A 15,471-nucleotide genomic window follows, 5' to 3' on the forward strand; every position below is an offset into this window, starting at 1 on the left:
AATCTGCCATTGGGAGAAAAAAACTTGCAAACATTCAACAGCTTGAACAAACTGCAAAGGAAAAGTGGGAGAAAATTCCAGTCAAGAAGTGCAAGAAGCTTATAGATAGCCTCCAAACGTTTCTTGTAGCCATCATCAATACCAAAGGGTGTGCAACCTAGTATTAATTAGGGGTGCCTTTATTGCTGCACATGCTGTTTATTGTTATTTGTTTGAAACTGCAACATGGAAGTTGAAAAACAATGTTTTATTACTTTGGCCCACTAATTAAAAAATCCTGAGGATATAACTTTGGTACATTTCCATTTATTTCTGAAGATATTGTACAGTCCATGAAAAAATGAAGGGGTGCCAATAATGGTGAGCAGCACTGTAAATACATCAAGGCCAATTTACCAAAGCACACCACTAATAAGATGTGGCAAATTCTTTAAGTGCCGTGTGCATTGACAGTCTTAGACTATGTTCCCACGATCAGCTTTTGGCATGTTTTTGATGTTGCAGAGATTTTTCATTGCGTTTATGTGTGCGTTTTTTTAACATGCGTTTTTGGTCTCTGTTTGGTGTGTCATCCTTTAAATAATGCTGCTTTGATTTTGATACTTTTTGGTTAGTTGCTTTGACAAAACTTATTGATATACTTAAGTGCAGTTTACATGTGTTTTTGATGAGTTTTGGAGGTGGAAACGCACTAAAAACGTATGTGCCTTTTTTTTCCTGTGGATTGTCCTCATCTACTGTAAATCTTTTTAGGCCTTAGGCTACATTCCCACTACACGGTGTGCAGAATTATTAGTCAAATGAGTATTTTGATCACATGATACTTTTTATACATGTTGTCCTACTCCAAGCTGCATAGGCTTGAGAGCCAACTACCAATTAAGTAAATCTGGTGATGTGCATCTCTGTGATGAGAAGGGGTGTTGACTAATGACATCAACACCCTATATAAGGTGTGCTTAATTATTAGGCAACTTCCTTTCCTTTGGCAAAATGGGTCAGAAGAGAGATTTGATGGGCTCTGAAAAGTCCAAAATTGTGAGATGTCTTGCAGAGGGATGCAGCAGTCTTGAAATTTCCAAACATTTGAAGCGTGATCACCGAACAATCAAGCGTTTCATGGCAAATAGCCAACAGGGTCGCAAGAAGTGTGTTGGCCAAAAAAGGCACAAAATAACTGCCCATGAATTGAGGAAAATCAAGCGTGAAGCTGCCAAGATGCCATTTGCCACCAGTTTTGCCATATTTCAGAGCTGCAACGTTACTGGAGTATTAAAAAGCACAAGGTGTGCAATACTCAGGGACACGGCCAAGGTAAGGAAGGCTGAAGAACGACCACCTTTGAACAAGAAACATAAAAGATAAAACATCAAGAATGGGCCAAGAAATATCTTAAGACTGATTTTTCAAAGGTTTTATGGATTGATGAAATGAGAGTGACTCTTGATGGGCCAGATGGATGGGCCAGAGGCTGGATCAGTAAAGGGCAGAGAGCTCCACTCGGACGCCATCAAGGTGGAGGTGGGGTACTGGTATGGGCTGGTATCATCAAAGATGAACTTGTGGGACCTTTTCGGGTTGAGGATGGAGTGAAGCTCAACTCCCAGACACCTACTGCCAGCTTCTGGAAGACAACTTCTTCAAGCAGTGGTACAGGAAGAAGTCGGTATCGTTAAAGAAAAACATGATTTTCATGCAGGACAATGCTCCATGACATGCATCCAACTACTCCACAGCGTGGCTGGCTAGTAAAGGTCTAAAAGAAAAAAAAATGACCTGGCCCCCTTGTTCACCTGATCTGAACCCCATAGAGAACCTGTGGTCCATCATAAAATGTGAGATCTACAGGGAGGGAAAACAGTACACCTCTCGGAACAGTGTCTGGGAGGCTGTGGTGGCTGCTGCACGCAATGTTGATCGAAAACAGATCAAGCAACTGACAGAATCTATGGATGGAAGGCTGTTGAGTGTCATCATAAAGAAAGGTGGCTATATTGATCACTCATTGTTTTGGTTTTTGGTTTTGCATGTCAGATATGTTTATTTCTAAATTTTGTGCACCGATATTGGTTTACCTGGTGAAAATAAACAAGTGAGGTGGGATTATATTTGTTTTTTAAAGTTGCCTAATAATTCTGCACAGTAATCGCTACCTGCATAAACAGATATCCTCCTAAGATAGCCAAATCTAAAAAAAAAAAAAACACTCCAACTTCCAAAAATGTTAAGCTTGGATATTTATGAGTCTTTTGGGTTGATTGAGAACTTAGTTGTTGATCAATAATAAAAATAATCCTCTAAAATACAACTTGCCTAATTCTGCACACAGTGTATTAGCTTTTGTCGTGTTTTTGATGTTGCAGAATTTCTGAACCTATTATTCAAATTAGGTTATTTGCTTTTATTTACTGTTTTTAACATGCTTTTTATCACATTTTTGACGCTGTGGTTTTTGTCTCTTGTTGGTGTGTCTTTTTAAATAAAGTAACCTTGTTTTTGAAATTACTAGTATTTTGATTTCATTCAAATTTATTGATATACTGTAGGTGTGGATTATATGCGTTTTTGCTGAGATTCCGCCGTGGAAATGCACTAAAAACGCAAGTGCGTTTTTTACCTGAAGATTTTCCGCATTCTGCACAGAAAACTCAGTATACCTGCAAGAGAAATTAACATGTTGTGGATTATAAATACACACCGCATGTCAGTTTACACTGAGAAAATAGAAAGCACAGGAGGCATGAGATTAGATTTCTAGAAATCCCATCCACTTTGCTGGAACTGTAAGAGGCTGCGCTTTTGATGCAGGGAAAACACACAGCGTCAAAACGTGATAAAAGCTCATCTTGGGAATGCAGTCTTTACGAATTGGCTCCATAGTCTACAATCAATTTTGCAGTACTGTACATGGCAGGAAATGGATGGAGTATAATTGTAATTCATGGACTCAGACATTTCAGCCGCTTCCATTACGAACAGATGTGTAAAATAAAGCAGTCACACAATCTCCACAATGAAATGTCAGCAGTAAGATGTGTCACACTGAAAAGCTTAAAATCATGCTGAAGAAGCACAATCATAGGCAGCCAGCTTCCAACAAATCCATCATATTTCTGACATACTTGGCTGTCCGTAATTCACATGAGCTGTAAGAAGCAGGAGCAGGCATGCTGGACCATTCCCCCCTTACAATTTCCTCCTCATCAGGAGTTTGAGTGTGCGGCTGAATCTTAAATATCTATATACTGTAGGGCATTGCTCAGGTAGGAGTTAGGCAGCGTTCACACATCTGTGCTGGGGAACAAGTCACAGTCTGCCGCCATACTTGGACCAGGTGCATGAGGTCAAACATGTGGGACCAGGGAAAAATGTCCTTTTAGTAGCCACCAGAGGTGCATCTATTGCGCCTGGACTGCCAGGGTTATGCCCAAACGTGCTATAATCTCCACCTTCAGATTATACGCCTTAGCTATGGGCAGCATGGTGTCTCAGTGGTTAGCACTGCAGTCTTTCAGCGCTGGGGTCGTGGGTTAAAATCCCACCAAGGACAACATCTCCAAGGTGTTTGTATGTTCTCCCTGTGATTGCGTGGGTTTTCTCCGGGTTGTCCGGTTTCCTCCCACAAGCCAAAGACATACTGATAGGGAATCTAGATTGTGAGCCCCAATGGGGACAGTGCCAGTAATGTCTGTAAATGGTTTGAATTGTAAAGTGCTGCGGAATATGTTGGCGCTATATAAATAGTAGGAATTAGTCCTACCGGTAATGGTATATCCCGGAGTCTATCATGACAGCACCACCAGGAGGTAGTCATTCTTATCCTTGATAGGGACAGGAAACACAGAAGAGGTTAAATAGCCCCTCCCACCACCACCCTCCAGTGATTTTCCTAGTACCACACCAAGATGGATGCAACAATGATTTTATTGAATTTCCCTCTATACACGTTCACTTCACGTAACAGACAGAAAATCCAAGGGGAGGGAATGTAATGGTGCTGTCATGATGGACTCCTGGATACACCATTACTGGTAGGACTAATTCCTACTATCCAGGAGGTCCCTCTTGACAGCACCACCAGGAGAAATATCAAATAACCTTTAGGGCGAGACTACTGCTTGGAGGACTGTCCTCCCAAAGGACGTCTGTTGGTTTGACAGAACATCCAATTTGTAATGTCTACAAAAAGTACTTAAATTTGATCAAGTGTCTGCTCTGCAGATCTGATCTACAGAAGCCCCTGCTCTTTCAGCGCATGAAGCAGACACTGCTCTTGTTGAGTGAGCCCTAATATTCTCCGGAGGAGATTGTCCTGCTTTACTGTAAGCAGAGCTAATCGTTGTTTTGATCCACCTAGCCAGGGTAGATCTTGATGCCTTCTTCCCTTTGTTCCTTCCTTTAAATTGGATGAAGAGATTTGAATAAATTCTCCAGCTTTCCGTGCTCTTCAAGTAATGTAGAATGGTTCTTTTAACGTCTAGTGAGTGGAAAGAAAGTTCTTCTGATTGGTATAATCTTGGCAAAAAGCGGGCAGGACAATTTCTTGACTCCTGTGGAAATCAGTAACCACCTTAGGCAGGAAGGCTGGGTTTGATGTTAGAACGAGACAATCTTCCTGGACCTTCAGGTTTGGATCTTGAATATAGAGGGCCTGGATCTTGCTGATGCGTCTTGCTGTAGTAATTGCAACAAGAAAGGCCGCTTTAAAGGTTATAAATTTTAAACCTGCTTGCTCCAAAGGCTCATACGGTTCGTTGCATAGGGCGTTCAATACAAGATTAAGGTCCCACGAGGGCACCAAGCTTCTTGCTGTAGGTCTAAGACGTTTGATAGCTTTAATAAATCAGACTATCCAAGGGTGATTCGCTAGCGGATAATCAAAGAATGACCCTAAAGCTGAAACCCGAACCTTTAAAGTATTGGGTCTTTGTCGAACTCTCTCCGAAGAAATTCTAGAATATTTGGCCCTGATGAAATGGAAACTGGAGTTCTAGATTGAGAAGAAAACTTTTTCCAAATTTTTAGATAAATTGCCGAAGTTACCGGCTTCCGGCTTCCTTGCATTATAGAGATTACCGCTTCCAAGAGTCCCTTTGATCTTAGCATCTCCCTCTCAGGATCCAGGCCGATAGACATAGCATCTTTTGATTCGGATGGTATAACGGGCCCTGAACTAGAAGGCCCTGCCTTGTGGGCAGGCGTATCGGGTCCTCTAGAGACATTTTCTTCAGCAGAGAAAACCAGCTCCTTTTGGGCCAGTAAGGCACTATTAAAATCACCGTTGCCTGGCTTCCCTGAATCTTCTCTAATACTCTGGGAATTAAAGCAAGAGGTGGACAGGCATATGCCAGGTCCATGTCCCATTTTTGGGAGAGAGCATCTATACCTGCTGGGTTGTCTTTTGGATCTAGTGAGAAAAACTTCTCAGTCTTTGTGTTTCCTCTTGAGGCAAACAGATCTACTGACGGCATACCCCAGCGTTGTGTTAATTGAACAAACACTTCTTCGTTTAGGGACCACTCTGTGGCCTGAACTGCTCTCCTGCTCAGGAAATCCGCTACTTGATTATTTGTTCCCTTTAAGTGTACAGCAGTGATTGATTTGACTGTGTTCTCTGCCCAAGAGAATATTTTTTCCGATATTGTTTGATGATGACCATGCTTTGGTCCCCCCTGATGTAGAAGGAAGGAAACTGTGGTAGAATTGTCCGAGAATATCTTGACATGCTGGTCTTTTAACTGTGGCTGACATCTGTGTAATGCTTCCCACACTACTCTGAGTTCCTTGAAATTTGAGGATGTCCCTCTCATTTCTGCCGGCCATGATCCTTGCAGGTAATGGCCTTCCATGTGAGCTCCCCAAACCATGCGGCTTGCATCTGTCGTGATGTTTATGGAGGGTGAGACGATCCAGGGTCTGCCTTTTGCGAGATTTGTTGGCATAGTCCACCAAGACAGAGACTCTTGTTTTCCCTGATAATTTCATCCTGTTGTCTAGTGTCGCTGTTTTGACATCCCAGGAAGATAGAATTTCACGCTGTAAAGCTCTTGAATGTAACCGACTCCATTGGACGCAGGAAATACATGAGGTCATTAGGCCCTGAACCCTAATTGCTTTCCTTATCGAGATCCATTCCTTTCCCTGGATGCCCCAGATTTCCTTCCTGATCGTCTCCTGTTTGTGTAGAGGCAGGAAAGAACACTGTAGATTAGCGTCCAGAAGAACTCCTAGGAAGATCTTCCTTGTCTCTGGTTTGGGCTTTGATTTTTTCAAATTTATCACCCACCCCAGACATTCCAGAACTGAAATGGTCGTGGAAAGATGGGAGCTCATCTGGAGTGCAGAGTAAGCTATTAGCAGTAGATCGTCCAAATATGGAACTATTAATATATCGCTTTCTCTTAGAAACGCCATTATTTCCACCATCAGTTTCGTAAAGTTTCAGGGTGCAGAGGAGAGACCGAACGGAAGACATCGGAATTGAAGATATTGTATTTTCCCCTGATCCTTTATTGCGAATCTGAGGAATCTTTGGCATGACAGATGCATAGGTACGTGATAATAGGTACTTTTTAGATCTAACGTGCTCATTACTGAATTTTCCTTTATTAAAAGGTATGATGGATTTTAGGGATTCCATCTTGAACTGTTTGTAGAGAACCCATTGATTTAATGGTTTCAAGTTGATTATTGTTCGGAATTCTCCCTCTGGTTTCTTTATAGAGAATAGACTTGAGTAGTGGCCCTGATATTGCTGGGCCTGTGGTACCTGTATCACTACTCCTAAACTCACGAGTTCTTTTACATTCTTTAGGAGTCTGTGATGGTCTTTCGAAGATTGACCCGATGTAGGACAAAATCTTTCGGGAGGTATACGGGAGAATTCGATTCTGTACCCCTGAGAAACTGAGCAGTATCCATTGATTTCTGGTTATCTGCTGCCAGTTCTCCGAGAAATATTGAAGTCTTCCCCCGACTCCTCTGGTGTCATTGTCGGTTGGAGCTGAATCGCTGGTTGCGAAAGGATCCTCTTCCCCTACCACCTTTGGGGTAGCTCCATCTTCCCGATTTCCCTTTATCTTTAAAGTCCTGTCTGGGATGAGAACGTGTCTTTCGAAAGAAAGGCATCCTTTTTGGCTTCTCCTCAGGAAATCCTTTCTTCTTATCGGAAGCTTTTTCCATAAGTTCATCCAGGACTGGTCCAAAAACCTGATGGCCTGAGAAAGGAATTGAGCACAGTTTATTTTTCGAGTGAGTATCTCCTGACCATGTTCTCAGCCAGAACGCTCATCTTGCCGCGTTGGACAATGCACTGTTTCTGCTGAGGCGTCGGCCATGAAGTCTGTTGCCATTTTCAGTAAGGGAAGGGAATTCAGGATCTCCTCTCTAGGAGTCTTGTTCCTTAAGTGGCCAGCCAGCTCTTCAACCCAGAGAGACATTGAACTGGCAACCGAAGTCGCAGCAATATTTGTTTTGATTATGGCTGAAGAGGACTCCCAGGTCTTTTTAAGAAGGTCCTCTGATCTTTAATCCATTGGATCCTTTAAGCTGGAAGAATCCTCAAAGGGAATAGCAGTTTTCTTAGCCACCCTGGCCACAGGTATATCGATCCTCGGAGTTTCCTCCCAAACCTTAATCTCGTCTAGGTCAAAGGGGAGGCAATTTTTGAAATCTCTTGGAAAGACCAATTTTTTTCTCAAGTCCTCCCATTCTTCCAGGATCATTGCCTGTATACTTTTATTTACAGGAAAAACTCTGTTCCTGCGGACTCTGAGACCACTAAACATTTCATCCTGTATGGATAATGGTTTAGAGGGATCCTTTATCTTCATCGTGTTTTTTTGACCGTCCGAAGGAGTGTGTCAATATTCTCTGATGCAAATAGGTATTTTTTTCCTCTCTTCAGGTTGAAAAGTAGTGGGTCTGGACTCCTCATCCAACTGTTGGTCAGAGTAATAAGATAAATCCCCTTCCTCTGAACTAGAGTCTATATTCCATCTTGCTCTCTTAGACCTGGGGGACTGTGGCGGTATGAGGGCAGATACCGTACTCTGTACTTCTTCTCTGATCATATTTTTCATACTAGACAGAAGGGATGCCTGTTCGTCTTTGAGGATTTTAGCAATTCACTCCTCGCAAAGCTTCTTGTTGTAGCCGCCTGGGAGTCTAGCGTTACAAGTAGCTTATCTGCTAGCTTTTTTTCTAGTAGCTAACGTGGAACGCCTTTCTTTGCTCTAAAACAAACAATATAAGACACTATGTAAGATATGCTACAAGAAAAGTGGGGTTATCCTGCTTGGGCCCTACTCACGTGATCCGGGGTTGGGTCTATGGACTGAACGTCCGGTCGGCCAGTACTCTCCTTCATAGTCCAGCAAAATGGACATTCTGGTTAACCCCAGACATTAAATAGAAGCTTCACCTGGCTTCAGATCATCTGATTCGTCAGATCCTTCTGAGTCCCATCTGCTGCCACTCGTGGGAATTGGATGCAGCTGCCCCAGCATTTTAGGGCCACATCCCCCCTTGCACCGTGTGTATCCCGCCTGGACCACACACCTGGTGCAAGGGACTCCAGGAACTGGACTCCTTACTCTGGACGCCGGCTGGCACCAAGCAGTTGCACTTCTTCACAACATTTTACAGATTCTCACCAGAAGTAGGTGGTCTCTCCAGCTCCTAGAGAAACCAGGTTTCAGAGAGGTCTCCACCTCTACACACAGTTATGAGCAGGTCAGCTGCCTTTTTAAACACAGCTGCACCTGAGGAATTGGAGGATGGGAATGACGGGTCTCACCCATCACTTACCAGTCATTCCTGACACCTTAAACTATTTGCTGCTCCACTATCAGTGCTGGAGCCTTTTGCAGGTGTCATATCACCGAGGCCAGGTACCTTGGCGACACATTACTCTTGGACTTGTCGGCAGAAGACACCATCTTGCTACCTGTCTACAATACCTATACATGCACAATCCAAAAATCTAAGCCAAAGCTTGAATGAATCCTGTCAGAAAAAGTAGCGAGCAGCATAAATCTAAAGCACAGTAAAGGAAAATGAGGGTATGTTCACATTTCTGCATTTTTTTTTTTTTTTTGAGTAGGTCTGCTCCAAAGAACACCTGAAACAGCACTTCTAAAACACTTGAAAAAGACTCTTCCTATTAATTTATACTCAGAAACAAGTTATTTTTCATGTGTTCAGGCTTTTAAGCATCTTTTAAACACTTTAAGTTTCCAAATAGCTAAGTGGTTAAAAGAAGTGACCGGACCACTCTTTAGGTGCTTTCCACTATGAAACCAGTCCATAATTTATAATACAAGTCAATGGGAAGGCTAAAAAAACGCTTGGAAGCAGGGCTGTGGAGTCGGAGTCTGTGTCCATTTTGGTGGCGTCAGTATAAAATGGACTGACTCCTAAAATATATAATAAATTGGGTTCAGTAGTACAATGCAGGATGTGCTGTAAATGTTTTCAATAGAATTTGGGAACATTATGAAATGTCCTATAAATGTCAGTTCTATTCCTGATATAAGGATTTAGGCTTTTAGTTGAGATGAATCTGCGCTGCACTTTATGTACATGCTCAGTAGTGAGGCAGGACTGAGGAGTTAGAGTCATGGCATCCGAAGTTTGGCCTACTGACTCCACAGCGCTGCTTGGAAAACACCTGAGCTTTTTGCAAGTGTTTTTGCAAAAGAGAATAAACACCTGTGTGTTTTATTCATTGCTTAATGGATGTACAAAAACAAAAAAACACTACACGAAAATTGCTCTTCAAAACACAAAAAGTGCACCACGTCAACAGGAAACGCCAAAATGGAGGGTGGAAGGAATAACTGGTTTGGGGGCTTAAAGCTAAAAAAAACAAAAACAATAAAAATGTTTCTAGATATTGTTTCTTTTCGAATACTTGTTGCATTTTTCTTGAAACATTTAATAAAAAGATTTAAAAAATCCATATGTTCCAGAAACTTGTTGTTTTTGATTGCCTGAAAATTTTGTGTGTGAACACAAACTAAGTTTTATATACATTTTTTTAATGTTAATTAGAATCTACTGCCATTCAGTGGACCGCTTGACTCCTGCTGTTGTTGTATTACAAGACCGTTGCAGCCAATGCAATGTCACCCACCAGAAACAGCAGCACCGACATTGCTTGAACAGCGCCAATGCAGAAATGCAGAAAGTGAGTATACACGGCTTATATTTTCAGGGATCCAGAGTAGTGTTGAGTGAGTATGTTCTATTAACCCTTTCGCCGAGTATACTTGGGCGAGCTCCGAGTATTTACAGCTGCTCGGTGATATGTTTGAATCGCTCCCGTGTGCATGATTTGCGACGGTTTGACAGCTTTAATACATGTGAGGAATGTGTAAAAAGCAGACATTCCTAACATGTATTAAAGCTGTCAAACAGGATTCAAACATATCACCGAGCAGCTGTAAATACTCGGTGCTAGCCCGAGTATACTCAACGAAAGGGTTAACAAAACATAGTCGCTCATCACTAACCCAGAGTTAAGCAGGTGGTTGTCCAGTAGTGGACAAAACCTTTAGGCTGTGTGAATTTTTAATGCTATGTATTTTCACGGTGTCAAAAAGCAAAGTCTTACAGTTAAACCTAAGTCAATGGGATTTATTGAAATTTCATGCCTACGGGTTTTTTTTTTTTTTTTTTTTTACCAGCGTAAACTGACCTGCGGAGCACGTTTCAAATCCGCAATATGTCAATTTCTCCTGTGAATACGCAGTTATATATACAGATTTTTCCCCATAGAATTGCATTAGAGGCGGAAAATTCGCAGGTAAAATAAATGCACTTGTTTATAGTGCATTTCCACAGCGGAAACTCATCAAAAACGCATGTAATCCACACATGACCATATCAATAGCTTTTTCAAAGCCAAATACGAGGAATTAGAAAAAAACAAAAGCAGTTTTGTGTAAAACATGACAGACCAACAAGAGACAAAAAAAAAGTGTCAAAAACATGATAAAAAACACACTCAGAACCGCAATGAAAAAAAAGCAAGTAACCTAATTTACATAATAGGTGCAGAAAATCTGCGACATCAAAAGCTCAGCAGATACTCATTGTGTAAGGTAGCCTTAATGGTGCTCACAACCAAAACCCTCAGTATCAAAAATAACTCAAGTCAAAGTGAGAAGGAAGAAAATGGAGACAAAAATATATTTTACCTTCATCTGGATAAGGTGAAACGCCATCCGATAGCAGGGGGTTAATTTCGCCCGCATCTTGATCACTGTCTAAGCTTCCAGGCTGTACAATATCCTTTCCGCTCCATCCTTTAGAATTTGACCTTTGGAAGTAGAATCAGATTTAATAAGTAATCTAAATAATATAAAGCTGACGTACATTATGAGAAGGCCATTCCTCACTGAGTATCTGCATCACTGCCCCAAAGAAATAAGTAAATATGCCATTTCCATACAGCGCGGGGGGCTGGATTTCCTGTCCACATAGTCATACGAGGGCCTGTATTTGAAGGAAGAAAATTATATTTTTGAATGACACTATTCAATTTACCATATAATAAACTGAAAAGAGGGACGAAAAGTCCCAGTGCTGGAAAAAAATGCATTTGCGCCATAGCCCTTGAGTACATTTCATTTTCACAGTGTTCATTGTGTGACAAAAATTACTTGGTCTCTAAAAGACCAAAAAGGAGCGCTCCATGGTGAAGTCCTGGTTATAAGAAACAAGTAAGAGTAGATGGAATCTGCTCACCTGGTGAAATCAGGCACAACTCTGACGAGAGTAGTAGTGAAATGGTATTCCTCTTATAGACTGCTGCTCAAGCCGACAGAAAGGCAAGAAATAAGAAAAAAAAACGTTGTGGTGGGCGCTGTCATGATGTAGACAAGGATGAGAAGGTGTAGAAAAACAATGAACATTTGTTTTTAATAGATGTTCATTGATCTACTACACCTTCTTATCCTTGTCTATATTTGGACAGCGTCCACCCCAATGTTTTTTTTCTTATTTTTTGCCTTGCAAAATGACTTTGTAACACGATTCTTCAGTACGATTACAGCAATACCAAACCAAAGAAATAAAAAATCAGAACTTGTGCTGTCATTTTCGGAAACTCATAACTTTAATATTGGTCGATTGAGCAGTTTTTTCTTGTGCGTGTTTAATTTTCATTGGTACTATTCCAAATTGATAGTTCAGGCCATTTAACTTTTATAAACTTTACGGCATTTACTGTGTAGGTTATGTTTATATTTTCATGGTTCAGACTTTCGAAGGATAAGGCAATACCAAATAGAGGGATTTTTGGTACTCACCGTAAAATCTCTTTCTTGGAGCCTTCATTGGGGGACACAGGACCATGGGGGTTTATGCTGCTGTCGCTAGGAGGTTGACACTAGACAAAAAAAGGAAAATAGCTCCTCCTCCGCAGTATGCACCCGCCTACAGGCACCAAGCTCACCAGTTAGTGGCTAGAGCAGTAGGAGAAGCATAACATAACCACTATGCAATGCCCAACGGGGCACAACCAAGAAAACTAAATGAGATGCCCAACAGGGCCAACTGGACATATGACCAAAAACAGGGAGGGTGCTGTGTCCCCCAATGAAGGCTCCAAGAAAGAGATTTTACGGTGAGTACCAAAAATCCCTCTTTCTCTATCGCTTCATTGGGGGACACAGGACCATGGGATGTCCTAAAGCAGTCCCCTGGGTGGGAGAACAGAAGATAGTCATAGACTAGGTCAGACTGCGGCAACTGCCGCCTGCAGGACCTACCGTCCAAGACTGGCATCAGCCGAAGAATAAGTGTGGACCTTGTAAAACCTTGAAAGGTGTGAAGAGAAGACCACGTTGCGGCCTTACAGATTTGAGAGGCTGAAGCCTGATGGCGGGCCGCCCAAGAGGCCCCCACCGCCCTGGTGGAGTGAGCCCTTACTCCGGGAGGGGGAGGATAGCCCAAGATGCGATGTGCCTCCAAAATGGTCGAACGTATCCAACGGGCGATGGTTGACTTGGAAGCAGGGAGACCCTTGCGGTGCCCCTTAGGGATGACAAAAAGGGCATCCGAGCGCCGAAGGGAGGCCGTTCTAGAAAGGTACACACGTAGATCCAGTTTGTGCAGGGACTTCTCCCGTGGATGCACTGGAGCAGGGCAAAAGGAAGGCAAAACGATGTCCTCATTAATGTGAAAAGCGGAAACCACCTTTGGCAAAAAGGAAGGCACCGGCCTGAGCACTACTTTGTCTTGATGGAATACCAGAAAAGGCGACCGACAAGAGAGGGCTGCAAGTTCTGCGACCCTTCTAATAGAGGTAACAGCCACCAGAAAAGCCACCTTCCAGGAAAGGAAAGAGGCTGGAATGTACTGAAAGGGTTCAAACGGAGGCTGTTGTAGGACGCTTAGGACCATATTAAGGTCCCATGGCTCCACTGGAGGGCGAGAGGGGGGCGCTAGATGGGCCACCCCTTGAAGAAACGTCCTGACCTGAGAACGGCCAGCTAAGTTACGTTGGAATAGAATGGACAAGGCCGAAACTTGGCCCTTGAGAGTGCTGAGAGAAAGTCCCGCCTCTAGGCCAGACTGAAGAAAAACAAAATGACTGGCAAAGAAAAGGACATAGGAATTAGCTGATCCTGTTCGCAGTGACGAAAATAGGCTCTCCAAGTTCTGTGGTATATGCGCGAGGTAGCGGGTTTTCTGGCGTTAATTAGGGCCTGAATGAGATTGTCAGAAAAGTCCACCGTCTTCAACACCGCGGCCTCAAAGGCCATACCACTAAATTCAGAGAACGAGAACTCTGATGAAGAATAGGACCCCGAGAGATGAGGTCCGGGCGGTCTGGTAGTCTCCAGGGGGAGTCGACAAGCAGATTTACCAGATCTGCGTACCAGACTCGTCTGGGCCAATCTGGGGCTACTACGAGAACTGGTACTCCCTCTGTCTTGACCTTTTTGATGACTCGAGGGATCAAAAGGTAGAGGTGGAAAGATAGGGCAGTTGGAACAGTGACCATGATCGCGGGACCGAGCTACAAAGGACGGAAACTTGTGGTTTAACCGGGACGCCATGAGGTCGACGTCCGGCGTGCCCCACCGTAAGCAGATTTGGTGAAATACCTCGGGATGGAGAAACCATTCTCCTGAGTCGAGGCCCTGCCGACTGAGGAAGTCGGCCACCCAATTGTCGACCTATGGAATGTGGACTGCTGAGTTTGCCGGGACCGTCTTCTCGGCCCAAAGTAGTACTCTTGTCACCTCTTTTAAAACAAGCTGCTGCGCGTTCCTCCCTGATGGTTTATGTATGCCACGGCCGTGGCATTGTCCGATTGTACATGGACTGGAAACCCTGCCAGGATCTTCTGCCAGTGACGCAACGCCAGGTAAATCGCCCTTATCTCCAGAATGTTGATGGGAAGGGAGACTTCGTGGGGACTCCACCGACCCTGGACCGTGTGTTGTCGAGGCCGAAGGGGAGGGCAGTGAACTGGTAATGCGCGTTCCTGAAGGAAAAGCGAAGGAACTTCTAATGTGAAGCGCAGATTGGGATGCGAAGGTATGCATCCTGAATGTCCACTGAACATAGATATTCCTCTGTTTCCATCGAGGCTATTACCGACCTGAGGGACTCCATCCTGAACTGTCGGATGCGTACATGTTGGTTTAGCTGTTTGAGGTCCAGAATCGGATGCAGTGAGCCGTCCTTTTATGGGACGACGAAAAGATTTGAGTAAAAACCGGAAAACCTTTCCTGAAAGGGAACCGGGACTATGACACCTGAGTGCAGAAGGGAGGTGATGGCTGAAGGAACCCGGAAGCAGAGATGGTTGTGGGGGGCGGGACCTGAGAAAACGTGATCGTGGGCTGGAGTCCAACTCGATTTTGTAACCGGAAGTCACAATTTCTTTGACCCAGGCATCTTCTATTGCCAAGAGCCAAGAATCTGTGAACAGAAGGAGACTACCGCCCACCCTGGGAGAAGTCCCAGTTGGGAGTGACCCGTCATGCTGAGGAAAACCTGTTGGATCGAGATCGTGATCCAGAGGACTCGGAGGAGCGACTCTTTGGGCGCCAGTTAGGCGTGGGCCTAAAGGAGGGCTTACGACTGTCCCGCTGTGCTGGAGTACAGTCCTGTTGATAGGAGGGGTTCGGTTGAGAGAACTGACGAAAGGACCGGAACTGAAGGGGATGTCTCCTAGGAAAAGGGCGTTTGGGTCTGGGCTGGGGGAGAGAGGTACTCTTACCCCCAGTAGCATCAGAGATTATCTGGTCTAGCTTGGAACCAAACAGCCTGGAACCCTGAAAAGGAAGATTAGTTAGAGATCTTTTGGAAGCCGGGTCAGCGTTCCAGGCTTTAAGCCAAAGAATTCTACGTAAGGCAATGAGATTACTGGAAACACGGGCTGAGCATGCAGCGGAGTCGAGGGACGCCGTAAGTAGATATTTTCCAGCGTGGCCGATTTGATTAGCTAAG

The 15,471-nt window shown here is 43.7% G+C and overlaps 1 protein-coding gene across 3 annotated transcripts in view; it reads right to left on the reverse strand.

Annotated features, from left to right (window-relative positions):
* TRIM37 (tripartite motif containing 37) overlaps positions 1 to 15,471 on the reverse strand; it is a 146,190-nt gene that overhangs the window by 13,775 nt on the left and 116,944 nt on the right. For all 3 annotated transcript variants that reach the window (XM_073665373.1, XM_073665372.1, XM_073665371.1), the window contains exon 22: positions 11,202 to 11,323. In XM_073665373.1, coding sequence (XP_073521474.1) covers positions 11,202 to 11,323 — 122 coding nt within the window. The remainder of the gene's footprint in view (positions 1 to 11,201; positions 11,324 to 15,471) is intronic.

Source organism: Phyllobates terribilis, unplaced genomic scaffold (genome assembly GCF_046119375.1).
Source record: "Phyllobates terribilis strain yellow unplaced genomic scaffold, ASM4611937v1 Scaffold_2__4_contigs__length_985480577, whole genome shotgun sequence".
Taxonomy (NCBI): domain Eukaryota; kingdom Metazoa; phylum Chordata; class Amphibia; order Anura; family Dendrobatidae; genus Phyllobates; species Phyllobates terribilis.